The sequence below is a fragment of the Phymastichus coffea genome, unplaced genomic scaffold (assembly GCF_024137745.1).
Source record: "Phymastichus coffea isolate CEN01 unplaced genomic scaffold, Cenicafe_Pcof_1.1 PCOF00072, whole genome shotgun sequence".
In the NCBI taxonomy this organism is placed as follows: domain Eukaryota; kingdom Metazoa; phylum Arthropoda; class Insecta; order Hymenoptera; family Eulophidae; genus Phymastichus; species Phymastichus coffea.
The window spans coordinates 277071-297321 of record NW_026706883.1 but is presented as its reverse complement, the minus strand read 5'-3'; the positions used below and the strand labels follow the sequence as shown (position 1 = coordinate 297321).

The following is a 20251-nucleotide window of genomic DNA, read 5'->3' as shown; positions in this document are numbered from 1 at the left end:
AAAACACGAAAATTCATGGCTCGCGCGCTCGAGGGCGAGAGTGTCGTGGCGCGCGAGCGCGGCTTTTTGCGTCAGCGAGCAGCGTCGAAGAAAAATGCGCAATTCAAAGTTGGCGGAAATGGCGCGGACCGGTCTATGAAGATGCATTGAAATCAGCTTGGCTACACGTTTGTTCGCCGCTTCTGCGACTTCTACCACTGCTGAATGTGTAATGCGCACACGCGCGCTCTCTCTCTCTCTCTCTCTCTCTCTCTCTCTCTCTCTCTCGACTTCGCCACCGGAGACAGATTTGCGCAGGGATTTGCGTTATTGTGTTTTCGAAAATCAGGCGCGCTTTTGAATTAGATAGCAGCTTTCTTTGCTTTGATGCCGTCACATGAATATATCAAACGAGAGCATCGCAGACAAGCTCATCTGTCTCTTTCGGTTTTTTTCTTTTTTATCTGCGAGCAGTCGAAAATTGGAAAAATGTACTTTCTCGTGTCACTGAATTACAATTCCATTCTCGAAAATAAATAAGAGGAAGTGAAAATTACACGAAAAGCCACTTGCTGCTGGTTTGTTATCTCGAAACTTTTTCACAGCCAACGCGAGAGGGTCGGAGGCAATTATCAGAAGATTTTTCAACGAGTTTGCCGCTAAAAATATGCATCGCCTCGACACGGTTCATTAAGCGGTGGGACGTCCGAAGAATCGATATTCCCTATTGCTATCACTGCCTGCATGCCTCACCGCTTCCTCTCTCAAGAGAGATTGTCTTGAAGTATAGCTAAAGGTGAATTGCACTCCAAGGGTTACTCTTGCGTAGTCTTTTTTTTTCTTCTGACGCTGCTTCCAGCTGATTTAATTATCCAGGTGCGCTAGGCTGTAGACATCGCACGCGGTCGTCAAGGAGCTTTTGCTATTGCGTAGCTGATAATTCTCCGCTAAAAAGCAAAAGCGGACATCATGGTTGGAGATATCCTCGACTGTAGACACTCGTCGTTGTGTATTCTTCCGTTCATCTGACTCCCCCCCCCCCCTCTCTCGCTGTATTTAATGGAATTTCTCTGGAGCCCGCGATAAGTCACGCTGCCGATGGCGCACACGCTACTAACGAGAATCGACGTCGCGCGGCTTCTAAACGAAAATATAGGTATATTGGCAGCTACATAGGCATATAAGCGCGAATACGTGCAGCCACGAAGACGCAGCAGACAATGGCATTCCACGCACGAGTCCCGCGATTTACAATTGAAACCTCGCGATAAAGCAGTCCTCCGGAGGCGGGCTCTCGTGCGAATCGATTTTCAAGCCAATAATTTGCCGAGCGTCAAGCACAGTTTTTACGCATAAGAAGACTAGCGCGAACGAAACAACGCGCTTTTCCAGCTCGACGAATTCGGAAAATTTGTACACTGCTTCGCGACTTTCTCTCCCGCTTCTTTTTCTACATAACGTACCGGCAGTGGCGCTTCCGAGGTTTCGGAAGAAGAGAGGAGGAGAAGGAATGTCAAGTCCCGTTGGCGTCGACTTTGCGTTTGCTCTTTCTCTCGTGGGTCGCTAAGCAATAAACGAAAATTGGCGCTCCCCGTTTCTCCGTCTGCGGGGTTTCAATTTCCCCAGGCAGTAGCGCGAGATTGAAGTAACGAGAGGCGCCTCGATTAAAATTACCGTGGCTAAGCACTTAATTATCCGTGAAACGAAGCGAAATTGGTCTCGGGGCCAACTAGGAGCTCGTACTCGCTCCCTCGACTTGGCTTCATTTAGCCTCGCCTCGGTGATCTTTTCGTCGCGGCCGCGGCGTATCTTGCGCGCCACCGCGCTCGCGACGACAGTAGACGGCCGTAATCGAATGCGATCGAGGAGCCGCGCGTGCTAACTGGACTGGCGGTCCGCGCAAAGCTCGCGCCAAAGGAAATATTCGCTCGCGCTAATTGCCCACGTAACTACTTGAGCCCCGTCGGCGGCGCGCGCGCAAGCCCCATTGCCGAGTGTGCCGCGATACTTAGATTGCAATAATAATCAAAGCGACTGGCGCGCGCCCGCGGGCGAAAATCTCATTAGCCGCGGCGCGACCGTTTGTGAGAGCTCGAACTCTGTGTGTTTTTCCTTTCGATTATTTCGACGACAATGTTTTAATTTCGAAGCACTAGCCCGTGCTCCAATTAATTCGGTGCTGAATAAGATTGTATTACGGGTCCTCGCGGCCGCGCCGTGGCAAGTAAGAGCACAGTTGGTCCCTCCGTATCGGAATTGGTTCATCGATCGCGTGCGCGCGTGCGCGCGCTTTGGAGCTGCCGCTAAGCTCAAAAAATATGTTTTTGGAGCGATACTTCGCGCCCGACCAGGGTTATAATGAAGGGAGTGAAGGGGCTGGGCGTTAGCACGAAGAAATCGCACGGGATAAATTGAATAGAAAAGTTCGGTAACGAGCGCTCCCGACGTGCGACTTTCGACGTTGCAATTCTGTCATTTTCTTGAGAAGACTAACGACAGCTTTGTCAAATTTATGAGCACTCTGGGAAATTGCGTACTTCTGCGAAAGCTACAATGAGAATGTAATTAATTAGCTCACCCTCGACCTGCCGCCGTCCCCATTTGCTCAGCTTCGAGCAGTAAAGCGCCATAAGCGCGAATCACATAAGCAAAATCCACGTTCGCGTTGAATTAATTGAATTGGCTTTTGGCTTGTTACAGTGCATCTCGTAGGACGGAGAATCGCAGTGGCCGGGCCGGGCCGCCACTACCGCGAGGATGAGAAGCTGGCCTGCGGCGGTGTCATCGTCGCTGCTGTTGATGCTGCTCCTGTCGGAACGCTGCTGCACGGGCTACCCCAGCAACGGCCGTTACAATGGCGTGGAGGACGGCTCAAAGCTTATACGCATCATTGGCGACGTTATCTTCGGTGGCTTGTTTCCCATGCACGAGCAGGTAAACTTTGCCAGCTGGGCAGGTGGTCGTAGGTTGGGGGGAGGGGGGACACAATGCTACGTTTTGCTCGTCGAGGACGACAGCGCAAACTGACTAGTCGCCGCGGGGGATAAACAGAAACTCAGCTCGTCCAAACTTGGCCGTATGCACTCGTTCTCGTGCTCCGTTCTTGCCTATTGTTCTGGTTGCCAAGGTCGACTCATTAAAAAGTTCCGACCAATCCAATTATCGCGTGGCGCGCTTTTGCTCGAATTCATTTGGCGGAGGGAGCCGTTTGCGCGCACCCCAACCGGACTCGGCACAGGCACATTGGCGCTCATCGCACGCTCGCTGCCATGACAGGTGGTTAATCCAAGTGGCCTGCCGCCGTGCGGTGCGGTCAAGGAGGAGAAGGGAGTGCAACGCCTCGAAGCGATGCTCTACGCCCTCGACCAGATAAACGCGGACAAGCAGTTGTTGCCCAACACCACCCTCGGTGCCCTCATCCTCGACTCGTGCAGCAGCGACACCTACGCACTCGACCAGAGCATGGAGTTCGTCAGGTCCTACATGAATCAGGTCAGTCTTGCTCCGATTATATATGACCGCCGACTAACAATCCTCGTTTGCAGCCACTCAAGCCTTTTTCTCCCAGTCAAATTTGTGCCCCTTCGCGCAAGCTGAAGCAGCTTTCGACTGCTCGATTCGATTGTTCGCCTTGAAATTACATCAACTTTCATTAGCGCACGTCAGGTGAAAGAAAGGATTTTCAATTAGTCTGTCGAAAACGTCGACTCAACTTTCCACTGCAAAATGACTTTGATCTCTCAACAAATTATTCAGCAAGCTATGCAATTACTGCAAACGACTGAATTTCATAGGGATTTTATGAACTTACAAGCGCTGCAGGATTCGCTTTCAGTTGATATTTCGCGTGCTAATAGATGTGTAACGTGCGTAATATTCGGCTGGTAGAAATAGCCGATGAGTAAGAATTGCGTGCTAGACCGGTAATGAGAAAATTAATTGAAGTATGCATTGGATGGAGAGATTGCCGGCAAAGGTTGTACCGCGAAATTGCATTTTAGCGCAGCGCAGCGAGCTAGAAAATGCGCAAAATTTGATAGTAGAGTGCGCCTTAAGACGCCTCATTCGGGCTTAATGAAGCTTCAATTACGGGCTGAATAAAGGAGCAGCAGCAGCTGGCCGAGCTTGAAATATCGAACCGCCTTTGGCTTTGGACGAGGAGCCGCGGGAGAGGAGAGCCGGAGAGCTCATCTCGATGCCGTTTGTCCGCCCGGTAATAATGTGGCCTATATATATTATGCTGCGGAAACCTCCGGCTGCTCGCGTGATTTGCGCCGAGCGCTGACTTATTAAACAGCGCGCAGAGACGCAGATCGCAGTGCGTCCCTGGAAAATTGATTGGCTCGAGGGACGCGTCGGACGACCGGTTGATTAAGTCCATTCCGGCGCGCGGAGCAGCTGCGCGCGCTGACGCGAACAGCCCCGCGTAAACTTCAAAAACTGCCTGTCACGGAAGCCGAGGCGTGCATTTCATCGCGTCGACGCGCGGGATAAAAGACACGTCGGAGGCCGGCTTTCCCGCGCAGCACCTGTCTGCCGTACGTACGGCTGCGGAGTTTTTCGCCGCGGCTGCCGCGCGGCTGCGGAGCGCCGGGGCGACGGCTATCCTCCGCGGGATAGATCGACACGACATTGCACTCTCTGATTGATCGACTTTTCAGCGGATTTTCTTTCTTTTTGCCGGCGTCCCGGGCGCTCGCGCGTCTCTATGCCCACGAGAGCCCCGGCAGCTCGCCGAGATATCTCATTAAGACTTGAACGACTTTTATAATCCATTTATCTTCGGCCGCGATGCCGCCGAGCTTGTTCACTCGGTGTGGCAGTTTTCCCGAAAAAAGCGCAATTGGCTTGCAGGGCTTTTCAAACAAGCTCGCGCGACTTGTGTGAAGCGGCGTTTAATGCGATAAACCTGTACACTGGCGGTTCGTCGAGGGGGCATCTACATTGCAAATTTCAAGTTTTAATGGAGTTTCGCGCCGGAACGTTTTGAGAGAGCGACTCTCTCTCTCTCGCGCGCGCGCGCGCGCGAGCGCGGATCCGCCAGGAGTCGATGACACTCAAATCGGCGAGTTCTCGCAAGCGCGCAAGTTAGCCTCCCGGCTGATATTCTTTTCCTCCCACCAGTCGGTCGCTCTCGGCGCGTATCTCCGCGCAGCCGAAGCAGACAAAAGGTAAGCCAAAATCCGATCTGCCGAGCGTGTTTACAGAGAAAATGAGAACGGCCGAGGCGTAGCGTTGGGCTGCGAGCTAGGCAACTCGTTAAAAGTTGAAATTTGTAATGCAAATGCCTGGGATAAAAAACAGGCTGTCGAGGCAAGAAAACTCGGCCATTAGGTAAAGAAGAAAAGAAGCTGGGCCGCGCCATGAGGGCACAATGAGGCGCCGAGAGGGGGCAGGGGAGAAACAGCAGTGCGGGGGCAATTAATGGCAAGTTCGTTTCTCCAGCTTGCCCGGCGAACAATGCATTGTGTGTAATGACACTGATGGCTGTTTGTTATCGCGCCGCCCGAGGCACTGCACGCCATAGGCCGGAGTGGGGCACGGGAGGAATCCCCTCGGCGGTGCTCTTAGTCGCGCATTCGAAATGAGCCGCGCGCGAGCGCGAGCATTGTACGCCGACAGCGGCCCGCCATCGAGGAAACTCGCTCGCAGATATTATTTCGTTTAAAGTTCGCTCGGCCCGGGCTCCTTTTCTTCGCCGCCGTCGTCGCCCGCTGACTAATTGGCTCTGCCCCCGACGCTCGGCGCGCGGCTTTATTACGCGAGCCAACCTCTCGACTACGTCTGCGCTCGCACTCACACGCCTGTCCCTTTGTACGATTGCAGGACATCACGGAGTACAGGTGCGAGAACAACAAGACGCCAATCTACGAGCCGCACAAGCCCGTCACGGGTGTCATCGGGGCATCGTTCAGCGGCGTCTCCATCATGGTCGCCAACATCCTGCGCCTGTTCAAGGTGACCTCTTCCATCCACGTTATTTTCGCTCGAGTTTTTCCATCCAGCGCCGTGATCGCTTCCAATCTCGACTTTCATAAAGCTGACGCATCGCCCGCGATAAATTGTCCGGCCGTGGGGGAGAGTGCGGCTACGGTTCGCGCGCGCATTATCGGCTCGCGTCTGTTTGCCTTATCTCCCTAACTGCGCCGCGCGCCCGTAACTGGATAAAGAAAAATAAGTAATCTTTCCAATTATTCGTCGCCGCACGCGGGAGCGCGCCCCCGGTTTCTATTTACTGCGCGCTAATTGGAATGAAGCTAAATTAATATCTGGCGCGCGGGCGTTTTTCTTTTAATTGCCGTATGCTTAGTCGAGCATTGTTTCGCAATAACTGCGAACCGCGCACCTCGCTCGCAGCGTAATGAGCGCGTCAGCCGATAATAGCGCAATTCGCTCGTTCGCAACTGCTGCAAAATCAGCCGAGGATCGTTCCGCAAATTTATCCGCGAGAACGTTTGCACACTCGTCGTGGCGCGCGCGCGCTATTAGCAGCGGCAAATCATCGCGCGCCCGTGCACTGTTTCGAAATTAATTGGCGCGCGGGCTGGCCACCGCGAAAGCTCGCCTCATTGACGGACGAGCGGCGTTCGGCTGGGGCACGCGGACAACAAATGACGATAGCTCGGCGCCAGCATGAAAAGCTGCCGCGGGCGTGATCCATCAAAGCTTAGCTCGCAAAGAAAAATCCGGAGGCCACTCAAAGCAGCTTCTCTTACGCTCGCCACTCGATCCCATTCGACGCCGATGCCGCCGCTGTTTCCATTTCCTTTCCGCCGGATCATTTTGATACAGCTGGCAAAGCATTCGGCCTTTTCACGATATACTAGACCCCGGTTTCGCTCGCTGGCTCACTCTCGCCCCCGCCCCACCCCTCGAAAGATGTCGAGCAAGCACTTGCGCGCCAACGGCCCAAGTGCCTCTTCTCTAGGCGTTTCCCTCAAAAGCGCCCGGATACAGCTTTCCCTCTATCTCGCCCACTTGCTCATACGCCGCCTTGGAAAAATTATGAAATTACACTTGGCTTGAACTTGACTAATGACCGAACTCACAAGGATCATTATTTTTCTGTGCCCCCCCCCCTCTCGCTCTTCCTTTTCGAGAGTCCCTAGCTCGTTTTCTTACGTTATTGTCGTTGCGCTAATTGGGCCGCGTGCGTGTTTTGAATCGATACGTGCACCACTGTCACGTGTATTGTTTTTCATTTTTTCGTTTTTCCTTTCCTTAACACTCCTCATAATCAATAAATGGTGACAAGTATAAGCATGATAAATCACGTGCGAGGCTACACGAACGACACTTTGAAAGAGTAATTGATGATCTTTCGATTTTGTTCCTCGCAAGCACACTCATAACTCAGGCGTGGTTTGTCTAAAAAAAAAACATATATATACATATTAGCGCGTGCGTGAAATATTAGGCGTTGAATGAACGACATATATATCAATGAGGCGCGAAAACAGTTCAATTACCAAGACTTTGCCGGCAGGCCAAGTTAATTGACGGAAATGGATTTTATCGCTGGAATCTCGCGAGTGGAAGCAATGTCTCACTTTATGGCTAGCTCGCATGGCACTACCCTTCTCTCTCGCTATCTCCTTAGCGAGCTCGCGCAGCTTTCAAAATTTCATGCCCAGCTGTAAGCATCAGCGGCGTGACGGCGCTCCTATGCACATCCTTTGCTTCGCGAGTCTCTCCCAGACATAAAGCCAGTGGTTGCGGCGGCAGCTGGAGAGGAAATAAGCTCCCGAGGATTACGCCTTCAAGTCGGAAAAACGAGAGATAGATATGAGAAAAACGACTTTTCCACGGCTAAATTGACAAAGATTGAATACGTGCGCGCGTTACAAGAAGCAACATCTAAGCTCATCTTCATAATTGTTTGTTGCTATACGCCGTACACGAGTCCGTAGTCACAGCGACAACGCTAACTGCATACAAACGCGGCAGTGTTTCGTTGAAAGAAAGAAGAGATGAAATTTATGCTCGAATGATTCGAGAAATGCGATGGTCGCTTGAATAATTCACTCCATTGTCCTCTCGAACAACGGTGGCACGCAATGAAAATGAAGACTTATCTATAATCCACTTTATTAGCCATCAGCTTATTCGGGCAAAAATGGCGTTCCCCTCTTACTAAATAAAATAATAGTCCTGCGTAATGAAATACTGACTACTTATATGAAATCTAATAGAATTTTTCGGGGAGAATGTATAATTAATGAACGCTGATAACGTTAAACGCAATTCGTAAAAGGTGCAGGTTACTATAATTTACAATGACCAACGATGTAAGTACGAAGACAATAACGATTGACGTACGAACATTATCCATAGCAGTTATTTTTCAACGCTATATGTGTCAATTCAGAAAAGAAATGATGAGAATAATTGAAGTGGTTTTAATTTAAAAAATACTTGATAACATTGATTAATGTTTAGTACTTTCCAAGCTTTCCAGCAACATTCACCAAACAACAGAGTCATCGAGTGATATGAGCACACGGGTACAGATGAATTACAAGCCACGAGTTGTTTGACATCCATACGAAATGCATGTCCAATCGGTGAATCGACGTCATATCAAAAAACAAAGCGGCGTCCAACGTATAATAATAATGTACAATAATGAAAACGCGTAGAAGGACCGGTCAATGCACCGAAGACAATAATAATGATTCCGTATCAATTAGACGAGCGAGAGAGACAAGGAGGCGGGGACAAATGCGTGGAAAAGCTCGCTGTTTAATTCGTCGAGTTCCCTTTCTGTCGGACGGAGTTTAAATAATGAAAATGCATTAGCAAGCGCAAAAATAAGTGAATTCTGAACAAGGAAGGAAGAAAGGATAACAGTGGGAGTAAAAAAAGCTGAGCTGTTGCTCGAAGCGTTTAATTGCGCATTGATTCGCCGGCTGGCGCTACTGGAATAACAACTTGAATGAAAGTCTAATTCCCTTGGCCTCTTTATCTCAAGCTCACTCTCGTCTTTCCCTTTCTTCTCTCTCTCTCCCCATCTTGCGCGCGCGCGCCTCTGCTCTCAATGAAAACGGAATTACGCCGGGGCTCTACGCAATAAAACGTCCGTTCACTGATCGATCGTCGTTACTATCGGGCCTATCCAAACGCTCTCAGCCGCTCAAAAAGTTACGAGGGGACGACGAATTATCCCGGGCACTTTTGCCACTGTTCCCCGCTCTCTCTCTCTCTCTCCCCCTCTCTCTTGTTCACTCTTTCTCTCTCAAAAGAGACGTCGTCGTCGTCGTCGTCGTCGCGCGAGCTCTTTCAATGCCTCTCAGTTTCGTCGACCCCTCGTCGTGTAACTGCCTTTTGTTCCTCCCTCACTCGTTCCATCGTCGTTTTTCTCTCTTCAAATTCGCCGAGAAGTCGCGCACGCTCCCGACTCTTTCCTCCGGGAATCGCGATACCAGTCGCGGCCTATTTTTTCTCCTTATGTGCGCCGAATTATTGAGAGGCTAAACCATCTTCATTTCTCACACGTGCAAACTGCTTCTTCGTTTCTTGCTTTTTTACCTCTCTTCCACTCTCTTTTTCTTCGCTGTTTTTTTTTTTTTTTGTTTTTTTTTGTTTTTTGTCTTTTTTTCGCACTCGACTCGCTATTTGCATTTCCAACGAGTAGTGCTCTCTTACAGAGCGAAAGAGCCTGAGCGCATGCAGGCGTGGGCCGTATGTATTATTTTTTTCTTCCTTCTCATCTTGTCATCGTCGACGGGTACTACTTTCCAGTAGATTTTAAATCTACGAACGCGAGCAAGCCGTAATGCATCGCCCAGCGAGCCGCGCATTTATTTCTCACGTTCGAAAGTCGGAGCTTTGACCTAGCCGGCAAACAAACAACGAAATTGGATGGGACACTTGTATGGTTGGAAACTGATTGTCAGACACAGTGTGCCATATATACTCTTTGCACGAAATTCTTGATTTGAAAAAAATAGACTATCGCTTAGGTGCGGCGGCGGGCCAAGGGAAAAGAAGAAAAATCGCGTGAACGACTTGCGGCTATCGTTTAATTACACGACGATGGCAATCACTCGCCGAGCGCAAAGTGCCACGACCGACTAGAATTGAATCCATCCATCGGGCGTTTACACCGCTAATTGAATCATGTTCTCTTTGCTTTACTCCAGTTCCCTCGTTTTTTTCATTCTTTCTCTCGTGTAATCTCTATCGAGCTGATTGATATAGTCCACGGGCGTGATAAAAAAAGCAAAAACCAGAAAGTTCAGGTAGATGTAAAAGTAGAGGTACACGCGAGCGTCAAGACAGCAGAAAGATTGGATATGATTTGTTGCAGATTCCACAGATAAGCTACGCGTCGACGAGCACCGAGTTGTCGGACAAGAGCCGTTTCGAGTACTTCAGCCGGGTGGTGCCGCCGGACAATTTCCAAGCGCAGGCTATAGTCGAGGTCATCCACAGACTTGGCTGGAAGTATGTCTCTACGGTAGCCGTCGAGGGCGAATACGGTGAAAAGGTAAGCCGCCATTTTCAGTCTCTTCCTCCTCCTCGTCGCTCTTCCTTCCTTTCTCTGGTCCTTCGTTCCTCCTACTCCTCTCTCTCGCTCTCTCCGACTCTCTACACGCTCGACTCGACTGCCCGCCTGCTGAATCGCTCCCTGTGTATTCTGCCGATGGACTTTTTCTTTTCTTTACAGAGTCAAGAATCAAGTAAATTGGAAATTCAGCGGGGATTCTCCGGGAATTTCGTGGAAAGAGAGAGAGGGAGAGAGAGATCTTGCTTTCGCTCGACAAATTTTATCAGCGTAATGCCTCTCATAACGTTTCCGAAGCTGCAATTGCCTTTGGTTCGAGCTGTTTTTTTCTTTCTGCGGGCTTCTTCGGTTCCATCGTAGCGGCTCGTCAAATCTAAGCTCTCGGTATTATTTACCACAAGACCAAAGACGCCCGGAGCGTCGATGAGAAAGGAGCTTTTCATTCGCCGGAAACTTCGTGCGGCGAATGCGTCGAGCGTTGATTGATCGCCGTTCACGCACGCGATACCGAAACACGCGGAGTAAGATGGATACGCTTAGGCCAAGTGCGGCCGAACGAGAATGCCCCTTTCGCGGCCGCTTTCTGGGCGCTGCAGGTCCGCGTCGTAAGCGACAAGGGCAATCGGACGTGAACAGCGCTGAATAGCGCTCGAAATTTCAGCGTGCCGTGATGATCAGCGGAGTGCAGCAAAATTGCCGGAGCTGGCCCGAGCCAGTAATGAGTCGCAGTCGCAGCCGAGTCCAACTGGGCGCATTGAACGAGCAGCGCGAGGGCTTTAAATAGCGTGTACACGCGCCAACGACGACGACGACACGTCTCTAGCGACGGTGGTAGTGGCGGCGTCAGGCGAAAGAGAAAGAGAGAGAGAGAGAGAGAGAGAGAAAGAGAGAAAAAAGTGGGTCAGTACTGCGCCTGACTGTCACTTCTACTGCTAGTGCGACTTGTCCGAAACTCGTCGGCACGCTATCTGAAAATATTGACAAATCGACGATGACTAGAAGCTGCCAGCCAGGAAAAAGCGATAATACGTACGTCCGTTTTTGTGTCCGGGGCAGCAGCAACCGTCCGGTCCCTACGTAATTGGTCCATCGATCCAGCTCTCTCTCTCTCTCTCTCTCTCTCGCGCCCGCGCGCGCTCTGTTCGAGCACATAGCAGACAGCGCCAGTCTAAGGCTCAAAAAATAGTGACGCTAGGAGCAGCCAAATTATCTCATTATCTGGTGTACGCAGCTGTCTATCGACGATGGCTAATTGGCTGCGCGCAACACCGCCCAGCGAACCCCGCGCTAGTTCTCGATAATTAGCCGCCTCGATACGACTGCGACCGGAATATCTTCTCGAGCTTTGCCCGCGACGCCGGTTAAATTAGAAAATTTTCGCGCTAACAGTCGCGCCTCGAGATGAACCCCCCGTTGGGGCCTAATTACCCCACCGCATTCTAACGTCAACTCACTGGACTGCTGCCGCCGCCGCCGCAGCCGTTGCTGTTACAACGTCAGCTCTCGTTGGCCGGCTAATAGGAAGCCTCAAGCCGAGAGAGAGAAAGCTTCTCCGGTTTCCAGTGTTCGCTATCTATAACCGTTAATAACTCGTCGCTATTAATGTTAACGTTCCTTCGTCGATACTCCATCGATTTTACGAGCTTTCTTTGGATATTGCGTTCTCATCAAGCTCCCTGTGATTATCACTTAGCCTACGGTCGCTTTTTGCGCAGAGACAAGTGAAATACGAGAGTAGCTTTACGCTGCCAAGTTCGCTCGCAGTTACACACCATTTTTCCTCTCTGCTCCGCTGAAATAATCACGGATCTTTCACGCGCAACGACCTCGTCGCCCTGCAGTTTGTATTCACGCATTATTTGGATTTCTTATTCCATTCTCTTTCTCGCGAACGTAATTTTTGCCTCTTGGTTTTCCAAATAAATAACAGTCGGACGGGACGTGAGGAGAAACGGAAAAAGATACTTTTTGATTGAACTTTTTGAAAATATAATCACGTACCGCTGGCGATGGACAAAAGCTCATATTTTGCAGTGTCGCAACATTGACAATTAGCTCGATTCAAGCCGAACAATTCGGCTCGCGTGTGGATTCTAAATTTTTTACCGCCTTGTTGGCGCTTGTATATCGTGACGCTACAAAAGACCTATTTGATAAAAGAACAATACGCCGACAATAAGTTGGTGCGACGAGGAAGCTTCGATACTTACGGCAAACACGCCCGAAATGGACGAACTCTACTCAATAACGCGAGCGAGCGCAGGCAGTACAGTAGTTCAATACCCGTTCAGATCGACTGACACGAAAATCGCGACGGCGTGGTGTCGACCGTCTGGCGTGCCTCGGCCACAGGAATTGAGTTGATATTAAACATCGCGGCATTATTGACAATCTGATCGGCATTGTTCGGCTGAAAGATTGAAATTCCGTAAGGCTTTAACGCTTGCCCCTAAGGCTGGCAGCCGTTGAGCGCGACGGTGCGGCCGGCCCACGACTCTCTCTATATCTCCCCCGCAGGCTCACGTGAATTAGTCACGTCGCTTGGCAACACCGAAGCGCTCTATTTTTCAACATTTTAATCAAAGCTCGGCCGCCCGCGCATGTACGCTGCTCAATCAATCGAAACTCCGAGGATGTATTCATCCCCCGTCGTGCGCGAGAAGCGAGTTTGACAAAGTTGATAGGGGCAACCCTCCGACGGGTTGGGTTTTATCTTTGAAATAACTTTCTAAAGGCTGTAAAGACTAAACCACATCCTTCTTCTATCGAGTCTCTCGCTTGTCTTCTTTCTCCATTTTTTATTTTTCCGGCCACTAGTTTTACGTTACCTCGTCTTGTCGTCGTCGTCCTCGTTGTCCACGATTCTTTTCCTGGTGGCGATGCCGTCTCTGGCACTATCTCACCAGCGCGATCGTGCAAATTTTAATGGGCTCGAATAAATGACACATCGCTCGAATAAATTACAAGTAGTATTGACACAGTTGTTTGAATGTTTTTAATTAATCCCAGCGGGTTAGATGGCAGCGGCAGCAGCAGCATCCGCCGCGGCCTAACTCTATTTACCCAGTCGCGACAGTATCAAAACGTAAACATGGGGAAAGCAGCCGAGAAGAAAGGGGAAGAGCCGCGAGTTTATTTCAGCCATTAAAAGATTAAGCGACATCGCGGGCAAACGCAGGCAGGACAAAGAGTACAATTAAATGGGGTTGTAGCGAAGTTGCCTCGACAGAGCGGCGCGCTTGGGCGCCTTTCCGAACCGGCCGGACACAGAGGAACGGGAGCAAGAGTTTCCAAGCGCATATCATTATGTCCGCCGCAGGCATCGACTCGTCCACTATTGATGCAACAGTCGTCGCCCGGTGGGACGTATCGCGCACAGACGCACCTGTCAAATTCAGAGTTGATTCCGCGAGAGGAGGCAAGGCCTTTGGAAACGGAGCCGAGCGCGTTTTCGATAACGAAGCCTACGGAATAATCGAGAGTACCGGTGCCGTCCGCGCTGGGAGTGCTCCGTCTCATCCCGCGGAAAGCCTCGCCGATGCGCGGCCCGCACACGCGACTGGCTCCGCCAAAGGGGAAGAAGCAATTCGCTCCTTTCTTCTACCCGAAGGGGCGCGCGCTGCATTTTGTTCTAGCACTATCCCCGGCGTTTTGCAGCTAGGCTAGATATCGATTCTCGCGCGCAGGAGGGCAGGCGGACTCGGGCAGGGAGAGAAAGAGGATGTAGTACATCGCGCAGTCGGCGAAGCGTGCAAAACTAACAAACGGAGCCGTGCAGCTCTGTGGATTTCTGCGGCGCGACGCGCGCGCGTGTGCGCTTATGTACATGACTGTGTTTGTACGTGTGTTGCAGGGAATAGCGAGCTTCGTGTCGCTTTCCGCCGAGAACAACATCTGCGTGGCGGTGAGCGAGAAAATAATGCGCAACGCCAAGCCCGAGGACTTTGACCGGATAGTCGAACACCTCAGCACTAAGCGCAACGCAAGGGGCGTCGTTCTGTTCGTCGACGAGGACAACATCAGGTCAGTAAATGCATCTGGACTCGCGGCTCGTTATGTCCGGCGAGCATAGCGCCGCTCCAACTACGCGGTTAATCCGTCTGCGCGGCCCTGCCGTTGTGTTTGCGCTCACGGGCCAATTTGTATACGTGAGGCTTTCATGCAAATGAAAATCAAGAAAATCCTCTCTCTGGAAAGCGCACACGTGATTCCCATTCGCAACGAGTCAAAGAGCGAGCGCCAGACTCCAGTCGCGCGCCAAACTACATCCACTGCCTTTCGCTCGACTCTGCTGCGGCGCGGGCTATCGAGAGCTCTTTCTAGGCCCTCTGTCCCTGCTGTTTCCCGATCGTTTTTCTCGACGTCGCCATACCCCGCGTGGAGACGCGCAGCTCGCGCCCGCGCTCGCTCATCCGACGAGAGCGATGACATTTCCGCGCGGCAGACCTCGCTCTCTAAGCGGAGATCATCGCGGGGCGTTGAGCGTGTTCATTTGGCTCACGTAGCCGTTTTGCAAGCATTCAAACAAACAACGCAATTAATTCGCGCGTAAAGCCTTGAGGATAATGTCGCTTGTACACACACGCGCGTCGGAGCTCGAGATTAATCCATGCGCGCGGCGCCCACTCGCGCGCCCCGTTCTCTCTTTTCTTCGCGATAAACCCGGCAGACGCGTCGACACTGTAATTTTCTGACTTGGCTGGATCTCGCGTGGCGCGCTGCCATGACGCGATTTGATGCGCGCCAGCGATTGACGTATCGAGGCCAATCGTTCGCCGCGCTCGCGCTTTGTATTCCACTTGCGAGTCTCGTCATTCGTCATCGGCGGCGACTCGGGAATTCGCCGCTAAAGCGCGCCGGATGCCGACGCCCACGCCCGCTCGTCGGCAGCGCCTGCGCGCGCTAACGTCACTGGAGCAGATAAGACGATCGAATTCCCTTTCGATTAGCCGCCGCGCGTCGCCGTAAATTTTTCATCGGCAACGAGGGCGACGGCGAGCGCGAGCGGGAAAGCGAGGTACGTGACGCCAGGGCTGAAAAATGCGCGACGCCCCGCTCGAAAGGAACAGCTGCGCCTGCGATACGCCGCGCGTCACCGAGTGCAGCGACGAGTGGAAAAAGAACAGTGGCTCGGCCGAACCACTTTGCGATCTCGAGCTCGTACCGGCTTTCGATGCCCATCGCCCGAGGCTTCTCGGTTATCTCTCCGCCGTGACAAATCACCGTGCGGACTTCCCTGAATCAATGATGGGTATGCGCGCGAGAGATGCAGCGACACGCTGGGAATCACGATAAAATATACTTTTCGCGGCGAACCGTGCAGAAACAGCGAGTGGTGTGAAGACAGGAGCCCGAGGAACGTCTTGCGCTTGACGTTTCTCCGATATTTAGGCAGCAAGAGTAAACAACTGGCTCATAAAAAGAGAAGCTCAAGCCGCAGACGCCGCCGTGGCGTTTATGACTGCACTCAACATCGCGCCGGAACTCGTCGTTATTTAACGCATTTAAAGGCGCCTCGATCAAAACATCTCTCCCCCTCCTCCGAATCGCAGACTTGTGATGCACGGCTGACATGAGCTCCCTTGCGTTGGGGAGCGCCATGATCAAACGCGAAAAAAAAAAAAATAATTGGAATTCACCGCATTCGTTTCCTTTGACCGACGACACTAAATTCCGTGATTTCGTGTATTGCCTTTTCCGCTCGCGCGTAAACGCATTCCTTATACTCTCCGTTATCATAAACTCCCTCGGGGAATAGCTCGCGTACTGAACGCGTTATCTGCGCGAGCGAGGGGCAGAAGCTGCGCTAGCGCGCGAGGGTGAGAAATCATCGAATTATGCGCCAATATTTCCGTATCAACGGAGCTGCGATCTCAGTAGCCGTCCCTCGCGCTCGTTTCAGGCGACAAGCTCGCGTTCCCGGATAACACTCGCTAGACAAAACCCCCGATTTTTCCGCGCCTCTATCCAATAATCGTAAATGGATTAAATTATCGTCGTGGCAGTCGACGGCGTTGTGACAGTTTGCGATTGAACAGTTCCATCTCTATCCTCTATATTCTATATATTCGCGCGCGCGAATGAGCCTGAACGAAGGCAGAAATAAAAGGGAGCGGAAAATAGGTGTGCTCTCCAGCGCGAGAGCAAGTGAGCGTTGCAGGACGAGGGTCGACGCGCGAGGCGCAGCTCGTCGTTGCTCTTTGTTCGGAGAAAGTGCGCGCGGGATTTCTTCCGGATCTGTACTCGTTTATTTAATGCGGATCAAAATGCAGCTCGTCCCTCGCACCTCCGCCTCGAGCCGGCTCGTTTGCGCGCTTTTTTCCTGCCGGGTTTTTCGCGGAAATTGACTCAGCCGACGACTCGGCTGATCGATGGCTAAGTGTACGCATGAAAAGGCAGTTTCTTCTTTTTATCGCGCGCCAGCAGCGGAGGAAGCACCGCCGTCGACTCAGCTTATCACACACTTTGCACGTCGGTCGGGCTTTTACGACGGTAATGAACGCCGACTTGCAGTGACTAACTGATATGTCCCGATCCACATCTTGGGTACGCTGGCTTCGTAGGGTACAGCGACTTTTGACCTTGTCTGCCGAGGTAATTGCGTTTGTTCTATCACCTTTTTAAGGATGCTGGAGCCATAAACATCAAGTGAATGTCCGAGTCAATCACTCGATGAAACAAAAAAGAGCGACCCAATTTCGCTGAAGCAGCTGGAAGAATTTCATAATGCAAGGCTCGCGCACTGCAATTTAACTTCCAATTAGCACTGAGCTTTTATACAGTCGCTCAAGCGAATGTAATCAATGATTAAAAATGGCGCCATTCAATTAGCTGCTCGCAGCGCCACGCACACGCGGCTGAAAGCAAATAAAAAGCTCGCGTTCGGTCGCGCGGTGCTCTCTCTGTGGCGGCGGGGGAGGGGGGCATTGTGCGGGACGCGTGGGCTGCCGCTAAAACATTAACGCGCCTGCACGCGCGCAAGGCAGCGCCGAGTCGAGGCCGTATCCGATTGATCCGTTGTCAACAATTTTCGTCGGTAAATAATTGCAGACGCTCACGGCGCGCGCCGAACGCGCTTGGCAGCCATCGCCGCGTAAAATTGCGCCGCGGCAAATAATAACATCGGGGCTCCGCCTACCCGCGCGCCTCGAAATCGATTGTCCGTTTTATTTGCCCGTTCGGCGCGCCGCCAGCTCAGCCGAGGGATTTTAATAACTCTCGTAAAGACGCGCACCGACCGTGGAGCGGGAAGGAGATAAGACGTGCCGCCACGACGCCCCTCTCGGGAGATAGCCGGCGAAGCGGCATCGAATGCGTATCGCTTCATTATTATTGAGTGGACAAGTGGCGAGCGTTTTAGGGAGGCGCGCTCGCGCTCGCGCCCGTTAAATATTCAGGCCGTACTGTCGATCTTATGAAGACAAACGAGCCTCGACTCGGGACTTCGTTTCTGTCTCTCAATCTCGCTCTCCCTTTGCGCCGTGCATTTGCCCGATCGCTCGCGAGTCGAGTAATTTATCGGGGATATTAACTATCGAATGGGCGCGGCCCGTCGACTATGCGAAACACTTGGCTCCCTGCGCGTCCCGCTGGCCTGTCGGCTGTATTACTAAGTCCGACCCGATTATTGAATCAACGCTCGTAATTTTCGGCTCTGACGTGTGAATCAATAGGGTGCAGGATACGTCGAAAGTGATCCCCTCTCCACCGAGACGTGACTCCTGGAATATTCGCGTAAGTGCGCAACGCGGATTGTGCGCGAGGTGCACTTTTACGACGTCCAATACTACCCTGATTATCAGTGGAGAACAACGATGACGGCTTACGTTTAATATAGCGCGGCATTCTGCGATGCCTCCAAGAGGGCGAATATGTAGGTCAAACTAAATTAGCATTCACGAAAATCAGTTTCACATGCCTGTGTCCCGCTCGCAAGTAATCAAGTTGCGGGATAGTTGTGCGCCTAACACACCGGAGCAATGTCTGGTATATTTGACATTGTGGGCATGGATCTTCTCGAATAATTTCCGTGGCGATGCTGTGAAAAGTAAAAGTCGCGCTCTATAAAAATATAATACATCATTAAAATATGATTCACGGTCGGCTTCCGACTTACGACTCGAGCCAATTCATTTTCAAGTTTTTTAAACTGTCTTTCTCGTCCCTCCAGTGGAAAAACCACAGAATATACGTGCGGGTCATCGAAAAGAACAAGAGCCAGAAAAAAAGCGCATGAAAATTTGCGTGGCTTTTTATGCGGTCAAAAGATACGACGTCGCGTTTGTCCTTGTACATAAGCCATACACACACAAACCGCTTGACTAATATTTTAGCTTCTGTTTTCTTATCCTCGCGGCGTCCACTTTAGTCCTTTATATATGTGCGAGTCTACACAAAGACTGCCAGTTATGCCTGAATGAGAGGCCCACTGACAAATTACTTCAGTAAATATATTTATCGGCTTGAAATGACACAATGGAGCATTCAATCTTTGGCCTTAGTCTCTGCTCTGCGTGTCACTCTCGCTCAGCTACGAATCCGAAGATTACTTCCATGGCACTTAGCTGCGTTAAAGTTGATCTGCCCCGTAAAAAAAACATGCGGGAGAGTCCGATGTGATCAGACTCAAGACGCAGATATGGAGTACACACACGTGGCAGGTTTTGGCACGGCGAAACCAACAGAAAAATGTGTTGCGGCAGTTAGGCGTGTATAGCCATCAATTTTTAGCGCCTCTCCGTGTGTGGCGATTTTCGCGGGATCAGCTGAAAGATCAAGCCTGATTTACAGCTGAGACGCTCTCCGTGACATTTGTCAAGCCAAGCACGTAACCGATGAGCATCGATTGCGGCTCATCCTCCTCCTCGGCCTTCGATTGTCGCCGATGTGTACGCGCCGATTAAAAGCGACGATGGGATTCTTTTGCTTGCAGGAAGTTGCTCCAGGCGACCATCAAAGCCAATAAGACCGGCCACTTTATGTGGGTGGGTAGCGATTCGTGGGGCGCCAAGGTGCATCCAGTGCGTGAGCAAGAGTTCGCCGCCGAAGGCGCCATCACCATACTGCCCTTTCGCAACTCCCTCGAAGGTACGCTCTTTCACTGCTTTTACTTCGTTGTTATTGCCTCGCGTAAATATGCTCAATGTTACACTCGAAGCGGGAATGAACATGAAACGAGGAAAAAGTTTATGGGATCGAGCCATGTCGTACGGAGCTTGTGTTACGAAAAGATATAGGATTGCAAATTTCCCCTACCGCTTTCCTCCGCTGTGTTTTTTTTTTGAGCACTTTGCCTGGGCGGAGGATGAGTCAGCAAGGCAAACGCTGGAAACGATGACTCGTGGATTTGTTACTGTTCGTGCGAGATACTTCGAGATTTGTTAGGGACGCACGCGCAAGCGAGCACGAGACTCAGAAATGGATTTAATTCCATGACGCTGCGCTTCCGCGATCCGCCCTGACGCCTCGTGTCGCTTTGGCTTACAATCGGTAGCATTGCACTTGATAATGAGCGAAGCTTCTCGTTTATTTTACAACTAAAATTTGAATTTCCGCTCAATTGCTGTACTTCGTTCAATAAACAAAGGAATCATAACGTGCATCCTTGAGATTTGCCTGCGCAGGATAAATTTTAACGATGGCACTTGCGTTGTCGTTGAAAAATCGCGAAAATCGTTCAAGAAGAATGCCTTTTCGATCCTTTTGACAATTTCATTCGAGTCACTCGAGGCTGTTATAGTTGAATTAAGTCCTCTAAAAATCCAA

The 20251-nt window shown here is 51.2% G+C and overlaps 1 protein-coding gene across 3 annotated transcripts in view; it reads left to right on the top strand.

Annotated features, from left to right (window-relative positions):
* The window catches only part of LOC131667995 (metabotropic glutamate receptor 7-like), a 54881-nt gene that overhangs the window by 21164 nt on the left and 13466 nt on the right, over positions 1-20251 (top strand). For all 3 annotated transcript variants that reach the window (XM_058941792.1, XM_058941791.1, XM_058941790.1), the window contains exons 2-7: positions 2680-2913; positions 3256-3471; positions 5806-5937; positions 10289-10468; positions 14340-14509; positions 19419-19573. In XM_058941792.1, coding sequence (XP_058797775.1) covers positions 2737-2913; positions 3256-3471; positions 5806-5937; positions 10289-10468; positions 14340-14509; positions 19419-19573 — 1030 coding nt within the window. In that variant the 5' untranslated portion in view covers positions 2680-2736. The remainder of the gene's footprint in view (positions 1-2679; positions 2914-3255; positions 3472-5805; positions 5938-10288; positions 10469-14339; positions 14510-19418; positions 19574-20251) is intronic.